Here is a 23,946-nt window from a genome sequence, read left to right as displayed (position 1 = left end):
CCCCTCCCCCCGGCAGCCCTCTGCGCGCCCCGCCGCCTGCCGTCAGTCCCCCCGGTCCCCGGTCCCCTGGCTCACGGGCATGGCGCGCGCGGCGGGGCCCGAGCGGCGGCTCCTGGCCATCTACACCGGAGGCACCATCGGCATGCGGAGCGAGCGCGGCGGTGAGTGGGTGCCGGCGCCCGGGCACCGGGGGTGGGGTGGGGGTCGTCCGCTCGCCCTTTGGCCTGTCGGGGGTCTCCAGGCCCCGCAGGGCCGCGCACCTGACCCCGCCGCTCCCGGTGGGCGGCCAGCCCGCCCGGGGGCACAGCCTCTCCCCCGCGCTGTCGTCGGCTCCTCCCGGGGCCGAGCCTCGACCACCGTGGCGTCTGTCTGAGCGCCCTTCCCCGCACAGACAAGCCGGTGGGCAGGTGTTCAGAGTCTGCCGAGGCCCCTCACTGGGGACCACCGAGCGGCTGCAAGGCGACCCCAGCCGTTCCCCGCTGTTCCCGGCCCGGGCTCGGCCGGGCAGCGGGCACCAGACACCTTTGGGAAGTGTTCACGTGCACGAGCAGTCCGGGCAGGTTGGGCCTTTCGTTTCTCTGCCCCTGTGACATTGGCCTGAGTGGGTCCTCGAGGCAGTGACTGCTGGGCCGGGCGCTGAGCTCTGCGGGCCACTGGGGCAGGGGTGCCCCCAGGCCGGGCAGAGCACCTTCGGGCAGGGACCGGGTTTGGGGAGCCTGGGCCCCGCAGGGGTGGGAAGAGGACTGCACACACCTCCAGAATGTTCCAGCGCTCCCGGGAGAGCGGACACTGTCTGTGCCCTCCACACAGGCCCCCCCGGGCTCCCTCCCTGGCCCCAGGTGCCTGTCCGGGCTGTCCTCACACCTGGGGCAACCCCACACCTGGCCCTGGAGTGTCCCCCTACTCGGATCCTCTGCCAGCTCCACAGCGGGGGACTTGCCAGAGCTGCCCCGTGCTAACAGGACGGTCGCCTTTGCTCTTGGTCCTGGGGCCACTTCCCCAGCACCCCCCTCCTGGCCACCGTTTCCACTGAAGCAGCTATCCAGATGCCACTAGCACTTTCTCGCTCCAGCAACTGCTGCTGGGTCCTCTGGGCCTGTTCGTGCCACCCCCCGACGCCGGCTGCCAATTCGCAGACGTCTCTTGAGGCCCACTCCGTGCTGGGCCCCAGGACTCAGACCCCCAAAGAGCCCTGTCCTGGAGGCGCTCAGGGATGGAGAGCATGGTTTCCACACCCCCTCACACCCTTCCCCCCCAGTTGCTCCCCCCGGGCTGCTGGGGAGTCTGCCCTGTGCTGCCCCAGGGCTGGGGCAGAGAGCGGGGAGTGGCTGGCCCTGTCTGCATCCCTGGACTGTCTGGGGCCCTGGCCCACCCCTGTCGCTGCCCCTCCAGGCTTGGCACCTGGCCAACTGTGATTGCTGGGATTCCATTGAGCTCACTCATTGTTCTCCAGGGTCCAGGCTGCAGGGACAAGGTGGACTCTGACCTGGATCCCACCTGCGCTGCGTCGTGTCCCCTCACAGCCCCCCACCTCCCCGGGGCCCCTTAGGCTCACTCTCCCAGGCGCTGCATTTTCCAGAGAGGATGTAAACTCCCACATCTGGAAGGTGACCTGGAGACTGACTCTAGAAAGACGGGGTGTGGTGGGACAGGACAGACAGGCAGGAGTCATCCACGAGACCTCAGGACAGCACCCCAGGCTGGGGACGGAGCCAGATGGATGGAGGAGCCAGGCCTGGGCCCGGTGGGCCGCTGTGCTCTGCCGGCCTCTGCCCTCTCTGAGCCCAGCTGGGGGCTGGGGGGACGCAGACACTCCAGGCCCTTCCTGCCCGGGGCATTCTGATCCGGAGGGCGGAGGGCATCAATGATTAACTCGCCTGGCACTGCTGATGTGGCACTGCTCCGGCCCACGAGGGGGGGTGAGGGGCGGCCACAGCAAAGCTGTTTAGATTGTCGCTGTTGGGAGCCCTTCTGCGCCTGCTGGTAAACAGTGGCCTGCAGGGCACTCGGCGCCCCACACGTGAACTCTGCCAAAGGTCAGGATGGTGACGGGAGGGCAGAGGCCGTGGCAGCTAGGGACGCCCGCCACCCACCCCCTCTCTGAGTTTGGGGAAGATGTCACAAGGGACATCGTGAATCCCATATCAGCAGGTAACCCCAAGCCCAAGGCCGAGCCACATCGCGGCCGAGGAGCCCTGACGCCCTGAGCGTCCCGGTGGGCCTGGCTCCTGGCGGGCGTAGCAGGGTGAGTAGAGCCTCGGAGCCTGGCAGCTGAAGGTGCCAGGACATCCCAGGAGGCCACCAGAGGGCCTGGCAGCCAAGCCTCATCTGGAGGGGTGACGTCCATGGCTTCTTGCGCCCTTGGCCTAGACCCCCTTCCTGAGCGAGTTGCCACACGTTCACAAGTTCACTGTCCTGGGACGGCCCTTACAGATGAGTGGGTCTCGTGGAGCCGCTGCCAGGGACAGCTCCCTGCCTGCACGGCCTGGGGACAAGGCCCGGGCAGGGCGGCTTCTGCTTCTGTAGAGCCTGAGGCTTGGGGGCCCATGCTAAGAAAGAGACTACAATTTACAAAATCAGAATTAGATGAAAAAGCAGGTGTTTGTTTGTTTGTTTGTCTGTTTCGTTGTTGTTAGTTTTTTTAGCTGCACCGCGTAGCACGTGGGATCTTAGTTCCCCGACCAGGGCTCGAACCCATGCCCCCTGCGGTGGACGTCTTAACCACTGGATTGCCAGGGAAGTCCCCTTGTTTTTGTTTGTTTTGGGGGGGACAGGTGTTTATTTAGAATGACGAAGGAAATCACAACAAACTGCTAGTTCTGAAAAGCCAAGAACATTACAAATCCCAGAAAAATATTTTTTGTTCGTTGACTTCCTGACCCTCCCTCCAGGCTGTTCTCCCCACACTTTTGGCTGCTTGGTGTAATGATGTGTCGGCAGAATTCTGCACAGAGCGAATAGAACAGAGGAGAGTTTAGCCTTCTCTTCGGCTGGTTTTGCCTGTCCACCCACACGCTCCCCAGGCGGGGACACCAGGGTCTGGGCCGCGTGGGGCTCGCTGGCCCTGCACCTTCCTGCCGCCCCGAGGCGTGGGGTGTCCCCGGAAGCCAGTGTCCCACTGTCCACTAGCAATAGCCTCGCTCTGGAGGCGACCGTGCACATCACCTGCCCCGTCAGCAGATCCCCAGGTTTACATGGACACCCCAGTAACACCCACTGGGAGCGCAGCTAGTGTGAAGAGTGGCGTGCGGGCTTCCTGCGGCTGCCCTGCCCCATGACCGCCAACGGGGGCCTAGAGCAGCAGGAGCATCTCTCGGGAGATGCCCCATCACTGCCGGCCGGTGTGTTCGTGTCTCTGCTCTGTCCTTACACGGCCTTCTCTGGTGTCAGCTCTCTTCCGTCTCTGTCTTACAAGGATGTGAGTGGTGGCACTCAGGACCCACCCGTGTCAGCCAGCATCATCTCATCATCTCAGGACCCTAACTCAATCACGGCCTCAAAAACTTTGCATTTCAGGTCCCGGGGGTCAGGAGGGGACACCTTTGGGGGCCTGATGCAGAAGGGTGGGTGGCTCTGAGCCTCCCTCAATGCCCAGGGTCCGGAGTTCAGGCCTCCTTGCCGTCAGGGCTGGCGAGTCCAGACCTTTGTGGAGGCAGGTGTGTGTCCTGGTCACACTTCAGGCGTCTCGGGAGGGTGGCCGGGCTGGCAGTCACACACGATGTCCCCTCTGTCTACTGAGCCCCGTCACTCCTGCAGCAAAGCGTGTGGAGCCCCTAAAGGGCGCTTCCTGGGTTGGGGGGCTGTTCAAGGTGCTCCCCCTTGGGTCTCCTTCTCTGGCTGGGGAGATGGCACCATGACATCCTTGGGCCAACGCAACTGTGTTTACTGGGGTTGGCAAGAGCTGGGCCTGGGATTTACTTGGGGCAGTTTATTACGCGGCAGCAGGAGACTGATACACCGGGCAAAGGGTGAAAGCTGGGAGCAATGTCGTCGCCCAGGGTGACCACTGACCCTGGTCCTGAAGGTCTTACATGTTTCAGCCAAGGGTGCTTCTCGAGGGGGCGCCCTGCTGTTTTCACCTCTGTGTCCAGGTGTTCGACATAGCCAGGCGCGTGGGAGACGCCCAACAGAACCTCAGTGAGGGGTGCATATGCCCAGAGAAGTTTAGCCAACTTGACCGAGGTCACGGAGCTTGCAGGGAGCAGGGTGGGGCAAAAAGCCAGGGCCCCAGTGCAAAGATTCTTCTGGGAGCCTTTGCTGAGGAGTTGTTTGTTTCCAGGAAACACTTGTGACTTCTCAGGGTTTTCTTAGAACACACACCATTTCTGCCCAGTGCCTCCTTTGATGCATGTTTCTGGACATGGAGGCTGCAGGCAGAGGGCCTGGGCTGGACCCTGAAGGTGTCACACACAGTCCACGTAGGGAGAAACGGTAACGGGGAGCGTGTGGGAATGGCACCAGCACCTGGACATCAAGGAGGGCTTCCTGGAAGTGGTATCCTGAGCTGGGATGAAGCACCTGCTGGGTGAGAAGCGGAAAGGAATAGAGGACTTCCAGGCAGAGCCAACAGCGTGTCCACGGGCAGAGCGGTGTGGACGTTCTGGGAAGTGGGGGAAGAAGAGTGGGCACAGGTGTCCGAGTTGTGAGAGGGCCAGGGCCCGCTGAGCCTCGGTGGCGGAGCCCTGGGGCTGTCTGGGTGAGAGTAGCAGTCCCGACACGGGGCAGCTGCCCATCCTTGCCAGGGCCCGGGGCAGCTGCAGGCCCGTCTGCCCAGCCTCTGACTTCCCTGAGGGCCAGAGCTCACCCAGCCAGCTCCCAGCCCCCCACCCCTGCTGGGGCCCGGCCCCCAGTGAGGAGGGAGGGGCCGGCGGTGGAGGGTGTGTGTGGAGGGGGCGGTGCTGGTGGTGGCTACCAGCCTCTGACTCCGCCTCCCTGCCCCACCCCGCCTGCAGTGCTCGTCCCTGGCAAGGGCCTGGCCGCCGTTCTGAGGACACTGCCCATGTTCCACGATGAGGGACATGCCCAGGCCTGTGGCCTCCCCGAGGACACCTTAGTGCTGCCGTGAGTGTCGGCTCCTTGGGGGTCCCGGGCAGGGACGATGGCCAGCTGTCATGGGGTGGGAGGCATCCTGAGACTGGCGCCTGCCAGGCTGTGGCTTCTCAGTGTGTCCATGGCGAGCTGCTAGAGGATGCTGTCCCCACGGGCTCCCATTTCGATGGCTCTAGAACTGACTACAGCCCCCTTTCAAGTGAGCCCCATGGGGACTGAAGCCCATAGGAGAGGCAAGGGCTGGCCCAGGTGCCCTGCCTTGTGACGGTCCCTCTGTTTCCCAGCTTGTGGCCCAGGCTGTCCGCTGCTCTTCGCTGCTGGCCGGCTGAGCGGGGAGTTGCCCTCCCGGTCGCTGACCTCCCTCCTGCCAGCAGCCCTCCTCCCAGGGTCGTCCTGGCTCACCGAGGGGAGGGGACACTGCTCTGGAGCAACCTGGCCTGGCCTGTCCTTGGCCCCTCCCGGGACCACGGTCCTTGCTCCTGGGGCCTCGAGTGGAAGGGAGCCGGTGGGGATGCAGAGCCCACGGCCACGGCCCTGGGTGCGGGGGCCTGGCTGGGCAGAAGGGACCGGGGCCGCCGAGCGAGCAGGCAGGCGGGCGCAGAGTGCGAGCCTGCTGTCCACCTCCTGCAGGCCTGCCAGCCCCGCCTGCCCCGAGCAGAGGGTCATGTACACGGTGCTGGAGTGCCAGCCTCTCTTCGACTCCAGTGACATGACCATCACTGAGTGGGTTCAGATCGCCCAGACCATTGAGGTGAGGTGACGGGGGAGTGTGGGCGGGGCCGGGGCCAGGAGCCAAGTGGGTCGCACCTCAGCTGCAAGGCTCCCAAGGCCCTTTTACCTGCACCCGTGAGGGTGGGCATCGAGGGACCCCATTTCTCACCTTCCTCCCTTAAGAAAGCCCGCTCCCCACAGAGAGGCTTGTCGCACAGCCTGCCCCTTCCTGGCAGCAGGACGCTGGCCCCAGTTCCACACTTGTCTCGTTCTGCTGGGGCAGAACGGCTTCCGGGGCCTCACCCCTCTCACGGTGAGCGCCTGGGACCGCGTGCGGCCCTGGGCCCGGCCCTTGTGTCTCTGAATGTCCGTAGCCGTGCTCTGGGGCAGTCTCCCTGCTCTGTGGCCAGCAGCATCCTACAGTTGGGGCCCGACCGCTTCTCTGAACGCCTAGGGCCGCTGTCCTGGCCGCAGAGGCCAGCCATGCGCAGATTCACTGTGTGGCCAGCAGAGGGCGCCCCAGCCCGCCACGTGGCTCGGCTCCCCTGCAGCTACGGGCCCAGCCTGGCTTGGTCTTTCAATGGGCCGCGAGAGATGGTCCCCTGAGGTCCCCTTGTCTCCCGGGACTGTGCCCCTCGCAACCACAACCCAGGCCAGCTGCCCACTGAGGCCCAGACTTGGCTGCCCGCTAGGAGGTGGTGGCCGGGGCTGCGTCCCTGCAGAGGTGGCCTGTGTGCCTGGAGGCACCTTCCCCATGTCTGCCTGCGGGCATCCTTTCCACCTCCCACATCACAGCCGGCTCCCAGCACTGGCTGTGCCTTGTGTCCGCGCCTGGCCCTCCCACTGGACCGAGAGGCTGGCGGGCTTGCTCACCCCTCAGCCCCTGCTGCCCCAGGGGCAGTGGTCACTGAGCCAGGGGCCCTCCATGGCACCGAGCTGACCAGTGTGCAAGGGGCCCTCCAGGAGCACCGAGTTGACCAGTGTGCTCGGGAGCCCAGACCGGGCACTGCACGGGGCAGACCTTCCCATCCTCAGATAAGAGTGTTCAGAGACCCCGACCTGAGTTCTCTCGTGGGTTAGGGGTGTCACGGGGAGGCCCGAGGGGACGGGAGGAGGCTGTTCTGGGCGCAAGGAGAGCACGGGCGCCGGGACTCCAGGCAGAAGCTCCATTTCCAGCGTGCTTCCCCGGCCAGCGGTGACCCGGGTCCCACTGGCACCTCCCCGGGTCCCTCCAGCTGTATGTGGGGCCCTTACCTTCCTTTTCCTGGTGGCCCCGAAGGCCAGGCCTGCCTGAGCTCGCCGCCCCTCCTGCAGAGACACTACGGGCAGTACCATGGCTTTGTGGTCATCCATGGCACCGACACCATGGCCTTCGCCGCCTCCGTGCTCTCCTTCATGCTGGAAAACCTGCAGAAAACCGTCATCCTCACTGGTGCCCAGGTAAGAACCTGGGCTGCCCAGTGGGCACCAGGTCCGGGCCTTCCTGAGGCCACAGGGCAGTTCAGCGCTGCTGGGGGCCCAGGTGGGTCCCCGGGCTCCTTGCTCGGTCCGGCAGCTCCCCGAGCTGGTTCCTGCTCTGCCTGAGCCGGCCAGCGCTGGTCAGTGCCCTGGTCCTGCCTGGTGCCAGCCCTGCCACCCTGTGGGTGGGTCCACAGCCTGCTGCCCGCCTTGTCCAGCTGCCCTCCTTCTGTCACTGTCATCCTCTTCCCACTGTGGTTCCCACCGATGCCATCCCTGGGCACCTGGGCGCATGCTACCCCCTCCTCTCTCACCCTGACCCAGCACAACCCCCAAAACCAACAGGTGGAATATTCTAGAAAACTGCTGGATTTGAAGGGGGGTGGTGGGGGAAGCCTGGACCCCCGTCAGAGGCTGCCTGCGGTGGCGCCACGGGGCCAGCCCTCCCCAAGGCCCTGGAGAGCCTTCCCCGGGGTCAGAGGTCGGGAAACCCCGTTGCCAGGTGCTGACCTGGCTGCCTGCCCTGCTCTGTCCATGGTCCCCGCGGATGTCACAGTGGGGCGGCCCCACTCAGGGGAGGCCCAGGGCCTCACTGCAGACACCCCATTGCTGCCGAGCACGTCCCACTCGGAGCTCGAGTGGAGGGATGGGGTGCAGGCTGACCCTGGCCCTTCCCAGACCCTCCTGAGCCCCTGGGTGTAGGTCGCCATCAGGCCTCTCCCAAGGGATGAAGGGGAGGGTTTTGAGCACTGCCGGCCCCGGGGAAGGATCGCGCTCGTGCTCTTCTAACCCCCGCGCCGGGCCTGACGAAGCGTCCCTGTTATAACGCAGGGGAGACCGAGGCTCCAGGCGCGGGGCTGCTGGCCCCCTGCCACACCCCTTCTGAGGACCCAGGACTGTGGCCCCAGGCCAGGGCTCGTCCTCTGGAGGCCCTGGGCCCACCCCTGCCCAGCCGGCCCGTCTGCACACCCCTTTGTTGCCTTCCTGGGCAGGAGTGGTGGGGATCTGGGTACGGGTCAGAGTCAGCCCCGGGGGCACTGGCCCTCACGTAGACGCGGGAGCAGGCCTGGGACCTGGTGCTCGGAGGTCCTGCGTGAGGCTTCTGGCCATCGCGTCCACCCACGGTCAGCCCTTGGCCACCCGGTCCAGAACTGGCCGGGGCAGTGAGGGAGCAGGGCCTCTGTGCCCCGGGGCCAGGGAGCTGGGCTGGGCAGTGGCGGGTCCCTGGGCAGGAGCCCATCTGGCCGGCCTCCGGCAGCGGGCACTGGGGCCTGCGGGGAGCAGAGGGCGCTGGGGTGCGGGCCAGACTGGCATGGCCAGCAGGTGCAGCTCCCTGAGCAGCGGTCCCCACCGACCCGAGCCTGCCTGCCCCCTCTCCTGGACCCCTGCCCGGGCTCCGCACTGGCTCCCTCCTACGCTGCCAGCGCCTCAGCCCCTCTCCTCTCCGTGGCCTCTCCTCCAGGTGCCCATCCACGCCCTGTGGAACGATGGCCGTGAGAACCTGCTGGGTGCCCTGCTGCTGGCTGGCCAGTACGTGATCCCCGAGGTACCTCCTCCTGCCTCCTTCCTGCGGCTCCCGGGAACCCAGGCCCGGGACTCGGGGTGTGGTGCTCAGGGGGACACACGGGGGCGCGTCTGGAAGGGTTTAAAGATCTGTCTCTCCCCTTGAACGTGAAGTACACCGTAGAGAAAATGGGAAAATAGAGAAGGCGGCAGGAAACTGTCGCTGCCTCTCACCCCCCGAGACACCTGCTGCTGGCAGCGTGGTGGATTTCTCCGGGTCATGTGCATATATGCGTGGTTTACGCATATTTGTCTCATGCCTATGATACGGCGTATACTTGTTTATACCACGTGCATATGTACGTGTGCACGTTCCCATCGGTAGGTCGTACTGGTTTTGGAACGGGCTCTTTTTCCTCTTCATCTTTCCTGGTCACGTGGTGACACAGGGAGGCATTTACAAGATCCCCCCTCACACCTCAGGGGACGGGGAGAGGAGCCCTGGGAGGGGGTCGCCCGCCCTGGGGAGGGGCTTCATGGAACGCCATCAGGGCCTGTCTCACTGCCGAGGTGCCCAGCCCGCCCCACGGGAACAGCTCCTGAGCAGGGTGGGGGCTCCCCGGCGCTGAGCTGCTCCTCGCCCCCCGCAGGTCTGCCTGTTCTTCCAGAACCAACTGTTTCGGGGCAACCGAGTGACCAAGGTGGACACGCGCAGGTTTGCGGCCTTCTGCTCCCCCAACCTGCCCCCTCTGGCCACCGTGGGCGCTGATGTCACAAGTAAGTGAGCAGGGGTCACGTCGCGTCACAGCGTGCAGGGAGCTGCTGCGGGGACTGTGCGGGGCCTCCTGGGTGGGAGCGCACGGCTCGGGGTTCTGCCCTGGGCTGCGGAGAAGCCGGGGGCCGGGGGGCGCTGCTCAGAGTGGGGAGGCCCCAGCAGGTAACCCCTGCTCGGAGCCGGGGGGCCATCCCGGGAGGGGCCAAGTTTGGGCGATCAGCCTCGTGTGCCTTCCCTCGGCCACGTGGCCCCAGGCCCAGGAATCCCTCAGTGACGGTCAGCGGCTCTGCCACTCGCCTCGGCCTCCCGGGGACGTGGTTCTGGTAGTGCGACCTCGTCCTGGGGACTTTCAGGGGTGTTTCAGGCCGCCCATCCCCCGTCCTGGGGTTGCCCGACGCCTCCCGTGGGTGGTGGACCCTGAGCCCTCCCCCCAGGGGACCCCCGACGCCGGCCCTGGTGAGGAGCCGTCTCCAGCCGAGTCCTCGGCGAGCGCCGCGGGGTTGGTGCTCAGGCCTCACCTGACTCAGCCGCCCTCATGGCCGTGGAGACTCTCTCCACCCAGGATGTCCGCTCTCCTGGGTGTCTCCGGGGTCCCCCACCCCCCCTCCGGCCGTGGGCATGGCCAGCCCCTCCGCGAGGCGGCGTGACGGCTTCGCTCCGGTGGCCTTGCTGTCCGCCTGGTCCCTGCCGTCTACATGTTGCCCCCTCGCCCCCCCCACCGTGTCTCCTCCTGTGCCTTCGAGACGTGGGCATCCAGGCGTGGTGGCGGGCAGGACCTCTGCCAGGCGGTTGTGGGGCTACAGCAGGAGGAGGGAAGGACCATGCAGGGAGGCACTGCGGCCCCGAGCCCTGACTTCATTCTGGGGGTCTTACCTTGCATTTCCCTCCGCCTGCCCACCCACCCTGCTTGCTGGAGCGGCCTGGGGGTTGGTAAGGCCCAGAACGGTTGGTGCATCTAAGGTGTGTATAGCACGCCCGGGTTCTCGGGGCCAGAGTCAGGAAGGCTTCCTGGAGGAGGTGGCCCATGTGCTGGTACTGGCAGATGGATCGCTTCCTTGCTGTGGTGGGCAGTGGCGCTCAGCCCCTCCTGCCCCGGTGCCAGCCAGCCGAGGAAGGAGGAGTGGGCGGGAAGGAGGGGGCGGCCGCTGTGCAGGCCTCCCTCCCCCATGGGGGCTGAGTCACACCTTCTCTGAGGCTCAGAGGGGAGCTCCCAGGACACAGCCCACTGGCAGGTGCGGAGTTCACCCTGGATCCCCAGGCCCCTACCTGTGCCACGCCAAGCCCGCGCCGGCCTTGAGGTGCAGGGCACACTGGTGCGGGCTGGGCTGGACGGCTGGCCGGGCGCGGGGCTGAGGCTGGCCCCGAGAGGAGAGGCCGCCCTTGGACCCCCAAGCCCATGATCCCAGGAGGATTGTGTCCCCCCAGCCAGGGTGCCCGTGTGGTGTGTGAGCGTCCCGGGCTGGTCCCGGCACCAGGTGCTGAGAAACACCAGCCTCTGCCAGGCGTGTGCCCGGCGGGGCCCCTGAGGAGGCGGCGGCTGGGGGCTGCTACCAGCACTGGGGCGGCCGGCGCCCTCTCACTGCTTTTTGTTGCGTTTTCCCTCCCCTCTGTGAGGCTGTCACAGACGAGGGGCTCGGGGCTCGGTGGGGGAGCTGTGCCGGGCAAGGAGGGGTGCACGGTGGGGGGTGGGGGGTGGGTGCTGGCACTGCCCTTCCCTGAGTGGGTGAGGCACGTGCGGTCACACCGGGCCTCCAGGAGCCCCAGGTTCTCGCTGTGCAGAAGCCGTGGCCCCAGGGAGGGGGAGTCAGGCCGACAGGCTCGGGCCAGCGGGGTCCCAGCAGCTGAAGGGGACGTGGAACCCAGTGTCCCCTGTGCACGTGGGCTCCGCTGTGTGGCCCTGCGGTGGCAGTGTTAGGGCCGAGCAGGGACGGTGGTCCTCACACCACCTTCCCTCCTCTCGGCCCCTCCGCGCATGGGGACAGCGGTCCCCTGGTGTCCAGTAGGCGCAGGTGGAAGGACTTGGGGTCCCATGGACTCTGAGGGGGATGGGCTGGCTGGGCGGGGCGGCGTGGGCCTGCTCTGTCTCCGTAAACCCCCCTCTGCAGCCATAACTCCTGGCTGGTGGCCTCGCTCCCACCCGCCGCCGTCTTATCTGCTCGCCCAGCTGGGGCCGGGGCCCGAAATTGAAGGACGCCTCTCGCTGCTGACGGATGCTGCGGCTGCCCTCCTCCCAAGCCCATGCCCCAGAGCCCCCGCGTCTCCCACCCTCCCAGCTCCCCGCGAAAGGGCAGCACGTGTCTGGAACGTTCCTCAGTTTATTATCGTATGAGAACTGCTCTGGTGGGAACAGCAGGAGGCCCGCAGGCTTGCACCCCCTCCACGGGACCGGGCTGGTGAGGAGCCCTGGGCGGGGGCCCTGGAGCCCACATTCCCCTCCGGGCTCCGCACCTGACTCTGGGCAGCCTTGGGCAAGGCCCTTTCCCTCCCTGGGCCTCAGTTTCCCTGGGCTGGACAATGGGGCCTCTGCCTGCTCGAGGCTGCCATGTGCGAGGGGCCGAGAGAACGGGACCCTGACCCTGGGCTCAGCGCCGGGCTCCTGAGGGTCGAAGGCCAGGCCTGCCGCCCAGACGCCTGCCCCCTGCCCATGGCTGGAGCAGAAGGCCTGGGAGGCCTTTGGTCCCCGCAGAGCAGCAGCCTTTAGACCCATGGAGAGGCTGATCGTCTGGGGAGTTCTCGGCACGGCAGGCACTGGCCCCACGGAACTGCCCCCTTCACGCTCCACGGGGCTCAGGAGCCGCCCTGGGCGTGGAGAGCAGGCTGGGCTCACGTTAGGCCTCTGAGACTTTGGGGTGAATGAGCTGGAAGTTTCCTTTCCCCAAAGGTTAGGGATCCAGAAGGCTCAGTCATTCATTCACTCACTGACTTGCTGGGCCGTGGGCCAGGGCGGTGCCCAGTAAGGGGCTCGTGAGGCTGGCTGGTCAGAGGATGCCGCCCTGACCGCTCCCGGGACCCAGGATTGCAGGTTCCTGGTGATGCCCCAGCTCTGCCCCGTCTGCCTGGAAGGCCCTTCCTCCACCTGCCCTTCCCCTCTCCTGCACTGGCGTGGCTTGCTGGGCTCTGGAGGCCTCTGTCCCTGCAGGGTCCTCTTCGCCCCCTGGACCCCATGCCTGCCACGGGGGCTGGCTCAGGCTGGAGCTGCACCCCTCGCCTGAGCGAGCTGGGAGAGGGGGCAGGGGACGGGACTCCGGAGGCACCAGACAGAGGCCGGGGGGTCCGGGGAGGCTGGGCCGGGGCCGTGGCCTGCAGGTGGCCGGAAGGTGTGCATTCGGTCCCTCTGTCCTCGCAGTCAACCGGGAGCTGGTGCGGAAGGTCCGTGGGCAGGGCCGGCTGGTGGTGCACGGCGGCATGGAGCGCGACGTGGGCCTGCTGCGTCTCTACCCCGGGATCCCCGCCACGCTGGTAGGGACCCCGGCCCAGCCCCCGCGGTGCCTGCCTCCTGTACCCCCTCCCCTCCCCACCGTCGTGTCACTGGGACCTGCAGCCCCTCCGCTGCCTTCTCAGCCCGTTCACCTTACTTGTGACCTGGGCTTGTCCCTGCGGGCGTCACAGCACGGGTTCCCAGGGCTCCTCTGAGGCTGAGGGGGTGTGGCCCTGGACTCTGCTCTTTCTTGTGGCCGCTCTGGTGGTCCCTGCCGTCCACCCCTTGGCCACCAGCTGTTCCTGGGGCGGACACGGCGCCTGCCTCCGTCCTGCCCAGTGAGTCAGGCCCAGACGCTGGGCTGCCAGTTGGATGGAGGGGTCTCGGGTAGAAGCGCCTCTGGGCGTCTCTGGCACTGAGTGCGGGGCTGCAGGGGCTCAGAATACGCTTGCTTCGGTGCTGTGACCGGCGGGGCACTGCGGCCCCCTCTTCCACCCGACACACGTGGCTTCCCAGGTGTGTCGCTGTAGCTGGGGTGGCCCGGCATCGGGCTGCCTTTAACCTCTGGGCCACAGTCTGTGAACTGGAGCTGCTCCCCTCCCAGGGCGCTGGGGACAGACGGGGTTTGCTGGAGGCGTGCTCCAGTGAGGGCTGCCCTCGAAGATGAGGGTCGTCTTCGAGGCCACTGCACGAGGCTGCCATCCTAAGTGGGGCTTAGCTGCACAGGCTCCTTCTGGGAAAGCATGCCGGCCTGTGAAGTCTTTGTAGAACGTGCCGTAGCTGGGGGAGTGCAGAGCCATACGCTGCGCTGAGCTCAGGCGGGGGGACGGGACCCCCAGGGCTTCGCTCGACGGGGACTTGCGGGCTGTCGGGGCAGGGCCTGCTGCTGGTGACCTAGGCTCCAGCGGCAGCGGGTCCTGGTCTCCAGTCTCCCCGTTCCCGGGTATCTGCCAGCAACAGGTCTGCTTTCACCTTTGGCCTCTACCTGGAGAAGCAGAGGGAGCCAATGGCAGTTCTGAAAGGCTCTGAGTGGGGCACAGCCAGAGGGCTGGACGCCTGCTGCACAGGCCAGCAGCTTGGCCTCTGGGCTCCCCCTGTGTAGCAGGTTCAGGGACAGACAGTGCTCAGCCCTGGGGCCTCTGTGCTGACACAGGGCACGGCTGAGCGGGGCAACAGGTGTCCCCGCAGGGTGGCCTCTGAGGGGACCATCCTTGTTTGAGGTAAACCCCAGACCCCGTCCTCTTCTTTTTTTTTTTTTTAATTAATTAATTTATTTTTGGCTGTGTTGGGTCTTCGTTGCTGCACGCGGGCTTTCTCTAGTTGTGGCGAGCGGGGGCTGCTCTTCGTTGCGGTGTGTGGGCTTCTCATTGCGATGGCTTCTCTTGTTGCAGAGCATGGGTTCTAGGAGCGTGGGCTTCAGTAGTTGTGGTTCTAGGAGCGTGGGCTTCAGTAGTTGTGGCACTGCGGGCTCAGTAGTTCTGGCGTGCGGGTTCTAGAGCGCAGGCTCAGTAGTTGTGGCTCACGGGCTTAGTTGCTCCACAGCATGTGGGATCTTCCCGGACCGGGGCTCGAACCTGTGTTCCCTGCACTGGCAGGTGAACTCTTAACCACTGCGCCACCAGGGAAGCCCCCGTCCTCTGTCTTCCGAGTGGAGCCTTGCAGCCTCGTGGGACGTGCGGACAGCACCCTGGCTTAAGCAGAACCCTGCATGTGTGTGTGTTTAGCTGCAGGGCCCTTTCCCCACACACTGGCTTGCTGGGAGCATCACCTGTTGTGTGTCAGACGGGGCAGAGCTTTGGACCGGATGGAGGGGCCAGGGGCCGGGAGGGGCGGTGTGGTGGCCCAGCTGGGATGGGGGCCCTTCGCTCCGTGAGACCTCTGATGGCCTTTCTCATCTCCAGCTGGCTCCTTGTGACCTCTGACCCATTTCCACGGTGTTTGTGGCCTTAACACTTAGAAGGGGACAAGGTTCCCTTTGGGGGGATGTGTTGGGGAGCGTGGCGGGCACCGAGGGTGCAGGGCCAGCCTGTTGGTCCCATTGCTGGAGCAGGAAGCCAGGCCCCTCACCCTCGCCTCCCGGCCCCCGCAGGTCCGGGTCTTCCTGCAGCCCCCCCTAAAGGGCGTGGTCCTGGAAACCTTCGGATCGGGAAACGGGCCCACCAAGCCCGACCTGCTCCAGGAGCTGCGGGAGGCAGCTGAGCGAGGCCTAGTCATCGTCAACTGCACCCACTGCCTTCAGGGCGCCGTCACCTCGGACTATGGTGCTGGCACGGTGGGGCGGGGACACCGAGGCCTTGGGAGGGAGGGCAGGGGCAAGTCCGGCTTGACCCCGTGCCCCGTCGTCCGCCGGTGCCTCCGTTCCTGCAGGCCCTGGCGGGAGCCGGCACCATCTCAGGCTCCGACATGACATCGGAGGCGGCCCTGGCCAAGCTGTCGTATGTGCTTGGCCTGCCGGGCCTGAGCCTGGATGGTAGGAAGGAGGTGTGTGCCCCTCCGGCCGGGGACCTGGGCCTGCACTGGTGGGCGGCGGGGCCCAGTCCGGGGGATGTGTGCCTGGGTCTGGAAGGGGGCGAGGACGGGGGGGCTCCCCCGATCGGTTGCCAACCCCAAGCCCGGGCACTGCCTGTCCTCCCCTTGAGGAGCCCCAGGTCTGGCTTGGGCTAAGGATCCCCAAACTGTCCCAGGGTATCCCCTCCCTCTTGCTTTTCAGGCTGGCCTCAGACACGGCTGTCCCTGGGCCCTGGGGCTGGGCAGAGGCCACAGGGGCCCGGGGAGACCCTGAGCTGGAGGGCTGGAGGGTGGGGCTGGCCTGGTGTGGGGATCTGCCTGGGGTTAGGCTCCGGCCTCAGGCATGGAGCCCGAGGGAGGAGTTTCAGGCCCTGGGCAGCCCTCTCCCGGGGTCTGGGGTGCCTGGCCTGCGAGGTCTGTCTGGGCTGCTGGGCCCGGGCCCTGATGGAGCTGGCCCGGGTCTCCGTGCGCCACCCCCCGCCCCCCCCCCCGGCAGCTGCTGGCCAGGGACCTGCGCGGGGAGATGACGCTGCCCGCCACGGACGAGCTCCGGCCCTCTCTGCGGGGCAGCACGCTGGGCCGCGGGGTCGCCCAGCTCCTTAGTCTGAGCCAGGTACTGTCCAGCGTGGGCGAGGGGGTCTGGGCGGTGGGTCCCTGAGGGATGGGCTCCCGCCCCCTGGCATTTTGGTGCCAGGAGCAGAAAACCACCAGGCACGAACTGGTTCTGGGCTCGGGGCCACAGTGGGGATGGTTTGCAGGGACTCGTGGGCCAGCGTGTGGGAAGGGGCCGGGCAGTCGAGAGGGGCCCTTGCAGCGTGCACACGGTGCTCAGAACGTGGCCGCTCACCCGGTGGGCAGCCGGGCCGGGCCTGCTGGCCCTGGTGCAGGGCCGCCTCGTGAGGGAGGCGCTCTCAGGCAGCATGGGCGCTCCGTCCGTCCTGCTGCTGGCGGGAGAGAGGTGTCTGCTCTGGGGTCTCCCTGGGAAGAGGGGCCAGGCTTGGAGCTCCTTCCCCTTCTCAGCCAGGGTGCCCAGGCCCAGGAAGGGACCGAGGACTTGCTTTAGGGCCTGGGATCTGAGATTTAAGCTGGGCCAGGCTCACGGGGGTGACTGGGGCCTCCTGGTGCCCCACCTTACCACCACCCCCAGCACTGGCCTCTGGGAGAAGTGTCCAGACCTGGTGCGCCTGGCAGGAGACAGGCACTGTGTCCCGTTGCTGACCCGGGTCACACCACGTGCCTCAGTTTCCCCTCTGCAGAGTGAGGGTGGGAGAGTGGAGAGTGGCAGGAACTTAACCTGTTTGCCAGGGATGGGCAGCAGCCAGACGTGTGCGGCCTGTCGTCACAGTGGATGCCTCGGGCCTTAATGACTCCAGATCTCAGGCCCCGCCATGGTGCCTGGCGCGGGGATGCCTACGGGGGCCTCTGATGGGACCCCCAGCCGTCTGGAGCCTTGGGGAGCTGTTAGGCGACCCCAGCACGGGGTCCAAGTGTCCCTTCCTGCTGGGAGGGCCAGGCACCCCTTCCCACCCTCCCCCAGGCAGGTGCCCTATGAGTTACCCCTGCCTCCTGGCCCACAGGAGAGGCAGGCGAGGACGTGGGTCTCAGCGGGCGGGTGGCAGGCCCCGGTCACACAGCTGATGGGACAGAGCCAGGTGGTGGCCTGTGTCCTGCCTGGACTTTGCTCCCAGGGCTGGGGGTCCCGAGTAGGCCTCGGATGTGGTGCCTAGCCCCTTCCTTTTACCATGTCGAGACTTGAGGGGGCGCTGGACCCCATCCTGGGACTCACTGCCAGCGCGGTGTGTGGGCCAGCAGGGTTCCCACGGGCCCTGCGCCCCACCTCTGCCCACCTGTTTCCCTGCTCCTGGCCCTGCCCACTCCTGGGGGTGGTGAGGACCCCAGGAAGTGGCAGGGGTCCCAAGGTGCTGCGGCGCCCCTCACCCCAGGAGGCTGAGGACGTGCGAGATGCCCTGGTACCCAGCCTGGCCTGCGCCGCGGCCCACGCCGGCGACCTGGAGGCCCTGCAGGTGCTTGCGGAGCTGGTGAGACCCTGCCCGCCCTCGGGGACCAGCTCCACCTGCACCAGGCCCCGGGGGGTGGGGCGCTGCCCAGATGTGGGCAGGACTGCCTGTCCCGGGGCTTGCTCACCTCCCCGCAGCCGAGGGGGGCACGTGGCTGTGTCAGGCCCCCCTGGGTGCACCCCGACCCTGTCCCTTCCCTGTGGCCTACCCGGCCCTGTCCGGCCTCCCCTCAGTGGGTGGTGATCCCTTGCACCGCCCCAGGGCAGTGACCTGAGCCTGGAGGACTTTGGTGGTCAAACTCCGCTGCACTCGGCCGCCCGAGGGGGCCAGGCTGGGGTGGTCACCATGCTGCTGCAGAGAGGGCTGGACGTGAACGCACGGGACAGGGATGGCCTCAGCCCGCTGCTGCTGGCCGTGAGGGGCAGGTACTGGGCTGGGGTGGGGGGGCGCTGTGGCGGATGTGCGGGCAGGGGTGCCGTGTGGGGCAGGGCCTGGACAGGAATGCCTCAGAGGGGGCCTTCGGTGTGCCTGTGGTCACACAGCACCCCCAGGCACAGCCAGGTGGGACCAAGGACGCCTGCTTCCCGGAGCCTCGCCCACCTCCAGCTGGGCCCTACAGACTGGGAGGACTGACTCTGGGCAGGGTGGTCAGGGAGGGCTTCCTGGAGGTGACCACCAAGCTGAGCCAGGCAGACCCGGCAAGACCCTGGCACGGAATTTCTAGAAAAGGAAAACGCTTACAGAGCACAAGGGGTCTCATGTGTGTTCCCTCCGTCCTCCACCTGAGGGGCTGGGGGTGGGGCAAGGGGAGAAACCCCCAACCCAGCACTGGGATGGAGCAGGTACAGAGCGGGTGACATAGTGCCAGACGTTGGGCTGGGTGAGCACAGGTCCCCAAGGGGGCAGGCTCAGCATGCATGCTAGTGGGGGGTCCCCCAAGCTGGCCCCATCCAACAAACCCTGGCTTTTTAGGGCAGGGCCCCAGCCTGGGTGTTTTGGGGGGCCCCCACCCAAGTGGAGAGTTGCAGAGCTGAGCTCTTGCTGAGGCCCGAGGGCCCTGGGCAGTCGCTGTGGGCACCTGACGTCTGGTTCCTTCGAGGAGGAGCAGAGGCCCCCTGCCCTGCAGCAAAGGCCAGAGGCTGGGGCCCCCTGGAGGGGCCGCCCTGTGTGCTCACCTGTGACGCGCACTGCAGGCTGGGGCAGCGGCACCTTGCAGGGCGGGTTGTGTGAGGATCGACGTGAAGGAAAACACACGAGCTGGTGGTCACCACCCGGGAGCCGGGGTCACAGGCTCTGACCCCTTCCCTTGGGGTTGGGCCTGGCGGGCGGGCAGCCAGCCAGCCGAGGCCGGAGGAGCAGGCATCGGGGCTGGTGAACACCTGTGCCCGTGTCCTCTGCTGGGGCGGCCGTCTCCTTGCCCGCCCAGGCCCGCCTGGCATCTCTCCTGCTCTGGCGGCGGATGGGCACGGGTGGGGCCTGGTAGCCACTTGGCCCTGCATTCTAGGGGCTTACGTTGCTCCGAGGCCTGGAACTTTCTGGGAAGACCCAGGGGCAGGGGCGGGACCGCTCTCCCACCTGTTTCCCCGTCCCCTGCCCGGCAGCTGGGAGGGCCATCACATACGTGTGTGTGTGAGCGCGCTGGTGAGCACGGGTGTGAGGGTGTGTCTGGGACACGGGGGTCACAGGCCTTGCTTTCCATCTCTCGTAGTCTTGCTGTTTCCGAATGCAGAGCTGGTCTCGGTTCAGCGTCTGCCACAGGCCCGGGCCCTCCCCAGGGGCTCTCGGCCTGCGGGACCCTGGGTCATTTCTGGGGGTCTCATGAGTCTTATGGAGAGCCCAGGCCACCAGACTGCTCGGCTCAGCCCTGGGCCAGGGCGCCTCACCCTTGGGGCAGTGGGCAGCGGGGTAGCCCCTCCCTCCCAGCCTCCTGGGAGCATCAGAGGGTTCTCAGAACAGGTCGGGGACCGAGGGGGCGGGCTGCACGTGGGGTGTGCCCGTGGCGCCCAGGCCGGGTGATCTGGCTGGAGACTCTGCGGCTCACACTTGGGTGTGGGTGGCAGCATGGTGAGCTCACTCCGTCCTGGTCCCACCCGCTCGTCCCCAGCTGGCTGTCACGGCAGCTCCCTCGCCTCCCGAACCGGTCTCCCGGCTCACCCCCCAGCGGGCCCTGCTGTGCCCTGGAGGGGCTGGCCTCACCCTGGAGGGCTCCGGGGGGGTGGGGGGCCCCACTCTCCTCCCCAGCTCCCTAAAAGTGGGGTGACCATGCAGTTGATGGTACACCCCCAAACTGGGGAAGGGGCAGCCTCGGGGCTCTGTGCTCTCTGTTCCTGGGCTCGGAGCCGGTGCCTTGACACCCACAGGCCTCTGGGCCCCGCTCCGGGCCAGCCTGACGCCCACGTTCTTCCATCAATGTCTCATGCCCACCCCATCCCCAAGGGCAGACTACTGGCCCAAGGGATTCCGTTTTCCCAGACTCGGCCCTGGCGCGTGTGAGCTCGGCAGGGAGACTCCTCCAGGGTGGGCCGTCCGGAGGTGCCCAGAGCGGGGCCTCGGGGCCTCTGGCGGGGGTGCTGCGGACGGAGGTGCTGCACAGCTGGGGCTGACTGACCGCCCCCCGGCGTGGGTCTGGGTGCTGGGGACCGAGGTGGGGTGGCCCTAGTCGGGGGAGGGTGGGTTCCTGGTCTTGGGCACAGGACAAGGCCCTGCTGGCGCCTCGCAGAGGCTGCGGCGGGCAGGCGGTCACCACGCTGTTTCTCACGGCAGGCATCAGGGTGTCATTGGGCTGCTGCGGGCGGCTGGGGCCTGCCTGTCCCCCCAGGAACTGGAGGACTCGGGGACAGAGCTCTGCAGGTGAGGGTCGCAGGCATACCTGTGCTTCCTGGGACGCGGGCTTCAGAGGGGAGAGAGCCCATCGTGCACCCGCTGGGCCCTTGGAGCACTTGAGGGTGGCGTTTGTTCCTAGAGAGGGAGCAGTCCAGCAAGGGGGTGCGTGTGAGAGTGTGCGTGCGTGTGTGTGGGTAGAGGAGGGCCGTGGAGGGGTCGGCCGGGAGGGTGCCTGGGCTGCGTTTGGGGAGGTTGGGGGCACGGGGTGGGGGCAGGGCAGTCGGCAGCTCTCACCCGTGGGGAGGACACCAAGGCCCAGCAGCTACCCTGCCCTGGTCGGCGTTCGGCTGTCAGCTGCCAGCAGGACTCTGACCCCAGCCGCTCTGAGTGGCCACCAGGCAGACCTGGGGAGGCTGAGACCCGGGAGGGGTGGTGGTAGGCTGGGCGGGGGCAGGCCCAGGGCTGCCAGCCTCCGCTCCTTCCTCCGTCCCCGGGACCCTCCCCGTGGCTCCCCCCCACCCCGCCCTGCCCACCAGCCCCTCCTGTGTCCAGCCTGGGCTGCCCTGGGCAGGTCTGAGGCCTCGAGGAGGGGAGGGGCCGAGGGGGGGGCAGGCTGGGGGCCGGAAGCGCCTTGGAAGTCAGAGCCCCCAGGCGTGGGCTGGGTGACAAGGGCGGTGTCTTAGACCGTGGCTGCTGTGGTGTGAGGAGGGGTGGCTGCCTGCTCTCCAGGAAGAGGACCTGAAGCTCTGGCCCCCTCGTCCCCACCGGCCAGCATCCCCCCACCCCCGAGCCTTGGAGGCCCCCGTCCTAGACACAGTGGGGTGGAGAGAGCCCACTGGCCTCAGCCCCTCCCTCCCTGGAGTGCAGCGTCCCTGGGGGGACGAATCCATCCTGCTGGCTGACCTGCCTCTTCTCAGCACCGACAGGGCTAAGGCGGGCGGGGCTGGGGGGTCTCAGATGTGCGGGATGGTGGCGGGGCCCAGGCGGGGAGGGTCTTGGCTCTGAAGGGACTTCTGGGGTGACTTGGTTCAGAGCTGCACCCCAGGTGGGCCTCGACGGCTCCGTTGACAGATGGGGCAACAGGCAGAGGGGGGAGGTGACAGCAGCTCCCACGGGAGTGGGTCATCCGACCTGAGCCGCTTGGCTGGACTTGTGGGGGGCCCTTGGCCAGCTCTTCCAGGAGGTGAGCGTGTGTGGGAACCAGCGCGAGAGGCCTGCAGGCAGATCTGGGGGCGGGGCGGGTGGTGGCGCCCTCAGCGTCAGCGTGATTCACCTCAGGGATGACCCAGCGCCGCTTTGGGGGCTGCTGCTGCCGTTTCCTGACCCAGAGGGAGTCCCTAGGGCCCCGTTGGGGGATGGCCCTTCCGCCCGGCAGTCCTGGCCAGCACACCTGGCTTGGACCCCTTCCCTGCCTGGTCCCAGGGTGAGAGCAAAGGGAGGATGCAGACGACCCCACGAGGGCCCAGGAGGTGCGCTGTGAGTCCCCCGCCACCTCCCTAGGGCAGGCAGGCCCAGGCCCCCTCCTACCAGGACCCCCCCACGCGGCCTGCCTCTGCGGGCCCCGCCAGGGAGAGCTGTGTTGTGAAATATGAACTGGCGGGCGGCACTCAGCCGGTGGGGTGTGTGTGGTGTGCACGTGCGTGCATCCTCACGCGTGTGCCTTCGTGTGTGCACCCTTGACCTGAGTCCCAGTCACCCCTGCTGGGTGAAACCAGACTCCAGGCCGTCAGCTGGCCTGCAGCGACTCCTGCGCTCCCGCCCCAGGGCTCGGGCACTGCTGGGTCAGCTGCTGGGGGCTGGCTTTGCAAAAGTGCCGGTGGGCAGATGGACATGTGCCCGGTGGTCTCTGACGGCTCCCCGTCCTCCACTCCCCCTCCCAGGCTGGCATCCAGGGCAGACTGTGAAGGCCTGCGGGCATGGTGGCAGGCAGGGGCCGACCTGAGGCAGCCGGGCTATGATGGGCGCAGCGCCCTGCATGTCGTGAGTGCCGCCAGTGCCCTCTGAGGCCACCTCGTCCAGGAAGGCCTCCCTGACAGCTCCATTGGCTCCCGCTTCCCAAATGCCCAACTCCTGCTCTCCGGGTGGATGCACTTCATGTGCGGGAACCACAGGGGTGGGAGGGCTGTCCCTTTTCCTGTCCCAGGTTCCCTCCCAGGGCCGAGACCTGTGGGGACAAGGGCAACGGAGGAGTCATGGGGTCCTTGGTGCGTGGGTGGGAGGGCAGCCTGGTGGGCCACTGGGGGTGGGAGGCGGGGTTCAGGGCCAGGTTGCTGGTCCGAGTCCCTGAGGCAGCCCCTCCCGCGTTCCCCCTCACCCACCCTGCAGGCAGAGGCAGCTGGGAACCTGGAAGTGGTGGCCCTTCTGCAGAGCCTTCAGGGTGGGGTTGGTGACCAGGCCCTGGGCCCAGTAAGTCCCCCACCCCCCTGTGGGGTTGGACCTGGTGGGGACTGTGTCCTGGGGACAGAGCCGGTCTAAGTCAGTGGGGCCTGCAGGGCCCCTCCTGTGGGTGGGGCGCACCCTCTGTGGGAAGCTGCAAACTGCCTGGAGGGAGGGCCAACCCCAGACCCCCTGCTTCCGTCCTGTCAAGCCGCCCCATAGTGCACCCTGCCCCATGGCGCACCCTGCCGTGTTACTGGAGGCCCCAGCCGTGGTCAAGAAGCTCCCCGAGCCTGGAGGGGGCCTGCCCGCCCTGCCCCACCCCAGCAGGACCAGCACCCACTGGGCTGGGTGGGCCAGGTTCCAGCTGACTCCCCACCCCCACCCCATCAGCTGGCCTTCCGGAAAACCCTCCAGGCTGGTTGGGTTTGCTCAGGTCCTTGGGTCCCTCCCCTGTGAAAGGCTGCTTCCCACTGACAGGTGCCCGGGCTTGTCTGTCTGCTCTGGCCCCATACAGTACCTGGGCCTCCACTCCTCTAGAGACCTCCCATTGTCAGGAAGTGCTGCCTGGTGTCTAACCTGAAGCTGTCCTGCTGCAGCGTAAGCCATTCTTTCCTGTTGAGACCTGCTGGAAGGATGACAGCAGACCCACCCCTGTGGCTCTGACTGTGCTGTGCGCCCCCTTCCCCTGCCCCCTCCTCGCTGCTGGAGCTGCTCCCCGTCCTGTTTGCACAATGCAGCCTAAAGGTCTTTGTTGGGTTGAGTGGCAATAAAATCTCTCGGAGGGCCGTTCCCTGCCGAGATCTCCAAAGCCCGGCTCCAGTGGGTCTGTCTGGGTCCCAGGACCGTGGGTGTGTGTGTGGGGTGTCAGGCCCCAGGCTGTGGGTCAAAGGGCGTGTCTTCAGCACCCTGGGGGTGAGGGACGGTCCGCCAATCCTTCCCAAGGCACCAGGAGTGAGTGTGAGTGTGGGCCCCTGGGCGGGGTGGGCAGGCTCTTCCCTCCCCAGACAACCTCTGCCCCATCTCCTCTCCTCCCAGACCTCCTCTTGAAGCTTGGGGTCACCTCCTCCAGGCAGCCCCCACCCACATCTGCTTCTGCTGAACTCTCCTCATGGAGACCATCTCTCTACCTCTCCCGGTGCCCCTCATCCGTTCTTCACAGGGGCCTCTGCGGTGTGCCGGCCGCTTGGCCCCGTTCATTGCAGCCCCTGATCTGCTGGTAGCACGAGACCTGCTGCCTCTTATGAGCCAGGCCCATCCTGGGGAGCCTGGGTGGGTGGGAGCGCCCTGCTGTGCGCAGGTGTGGG

General features: G+C 67.1%; 1 protein-coding gene across 3 annotated transcripts; it reads left to right on the top strand.

The window, feature by feature from the left end:
* On the top strand, window positions 1-23,465 carry ASPG (asparaginase). 3 transcript variants are annotated; one of them, XM_060003836.2, is made up of 16 exons: window positions 1-161; window positions 4,953-5,061; window positions 5,680-5,800; window positions 7,075-7,200; window positions 8,681-8,764; window positions 9,372-9,498; window positions 12,843-12,955; window positions 15,004-15,186; window positions 15,282-15,395; window positions 15,919-16,035; window positions 17,366-17,461; window positions 17,702-17,865; window positions 20,204-20,290; window positions 22,144-22,243; window positions 22,589-22,669; window positions 23,157-23,438. In XM_060003836.2, the coding sequence occupies exons 1-16, from the start codon at window positions 80-82 to the stop codon at window positions 23,220-23,222; spliced, it is 1,770 nt and encodes a 589-aa protein (XP_059859819.1). In that variant the 5' UTR covers window positions 1-79; the 3' UTR covers window positions 23,223-23,438. The 3 variants fall into 3 exon arrangements, with proteins under 3 accessions (XP_059859819.1, XP_059859821.1, XP_059859820.1); XM_060003838.1 differs by lacking the exon at window positions 22,144-22,243 and having other exon boundaries at window positions 5,689-5,800; window positions 23,197-23,465; XM_060003837.1 differs by lacking the exons at window positions 17,366-17,461; window positions 17,702-17,865; window positions 20,204-20,290; ... (1 more) ...; window positions 22,589-22,669; window positions 23,157-23,438 and adding an exon at window positions 16,728-17,184.
* The last annotated feature ends 481 nt before the right edge of the window (window positions 23,466-23,946 follow it).

The sequence above is a fragment of the Delphinus delphis genome, chromosome 2 (assembly GCF_949987515.2).
Source record: "Delphinus delphis chromosome 2, mDelDel1.2, whole genome shotgun sequence".
Taxonomy (NCBI): domain Eukaryota; kingdom Metazoa; phylum Chordata; class Mammalia; order Artiodactyla; family Delphinidae; genus Delphinus; species Delphinus delphis.
This window is presented reverse-complemented; position numbering and strand designations above follow the sequence as displayed.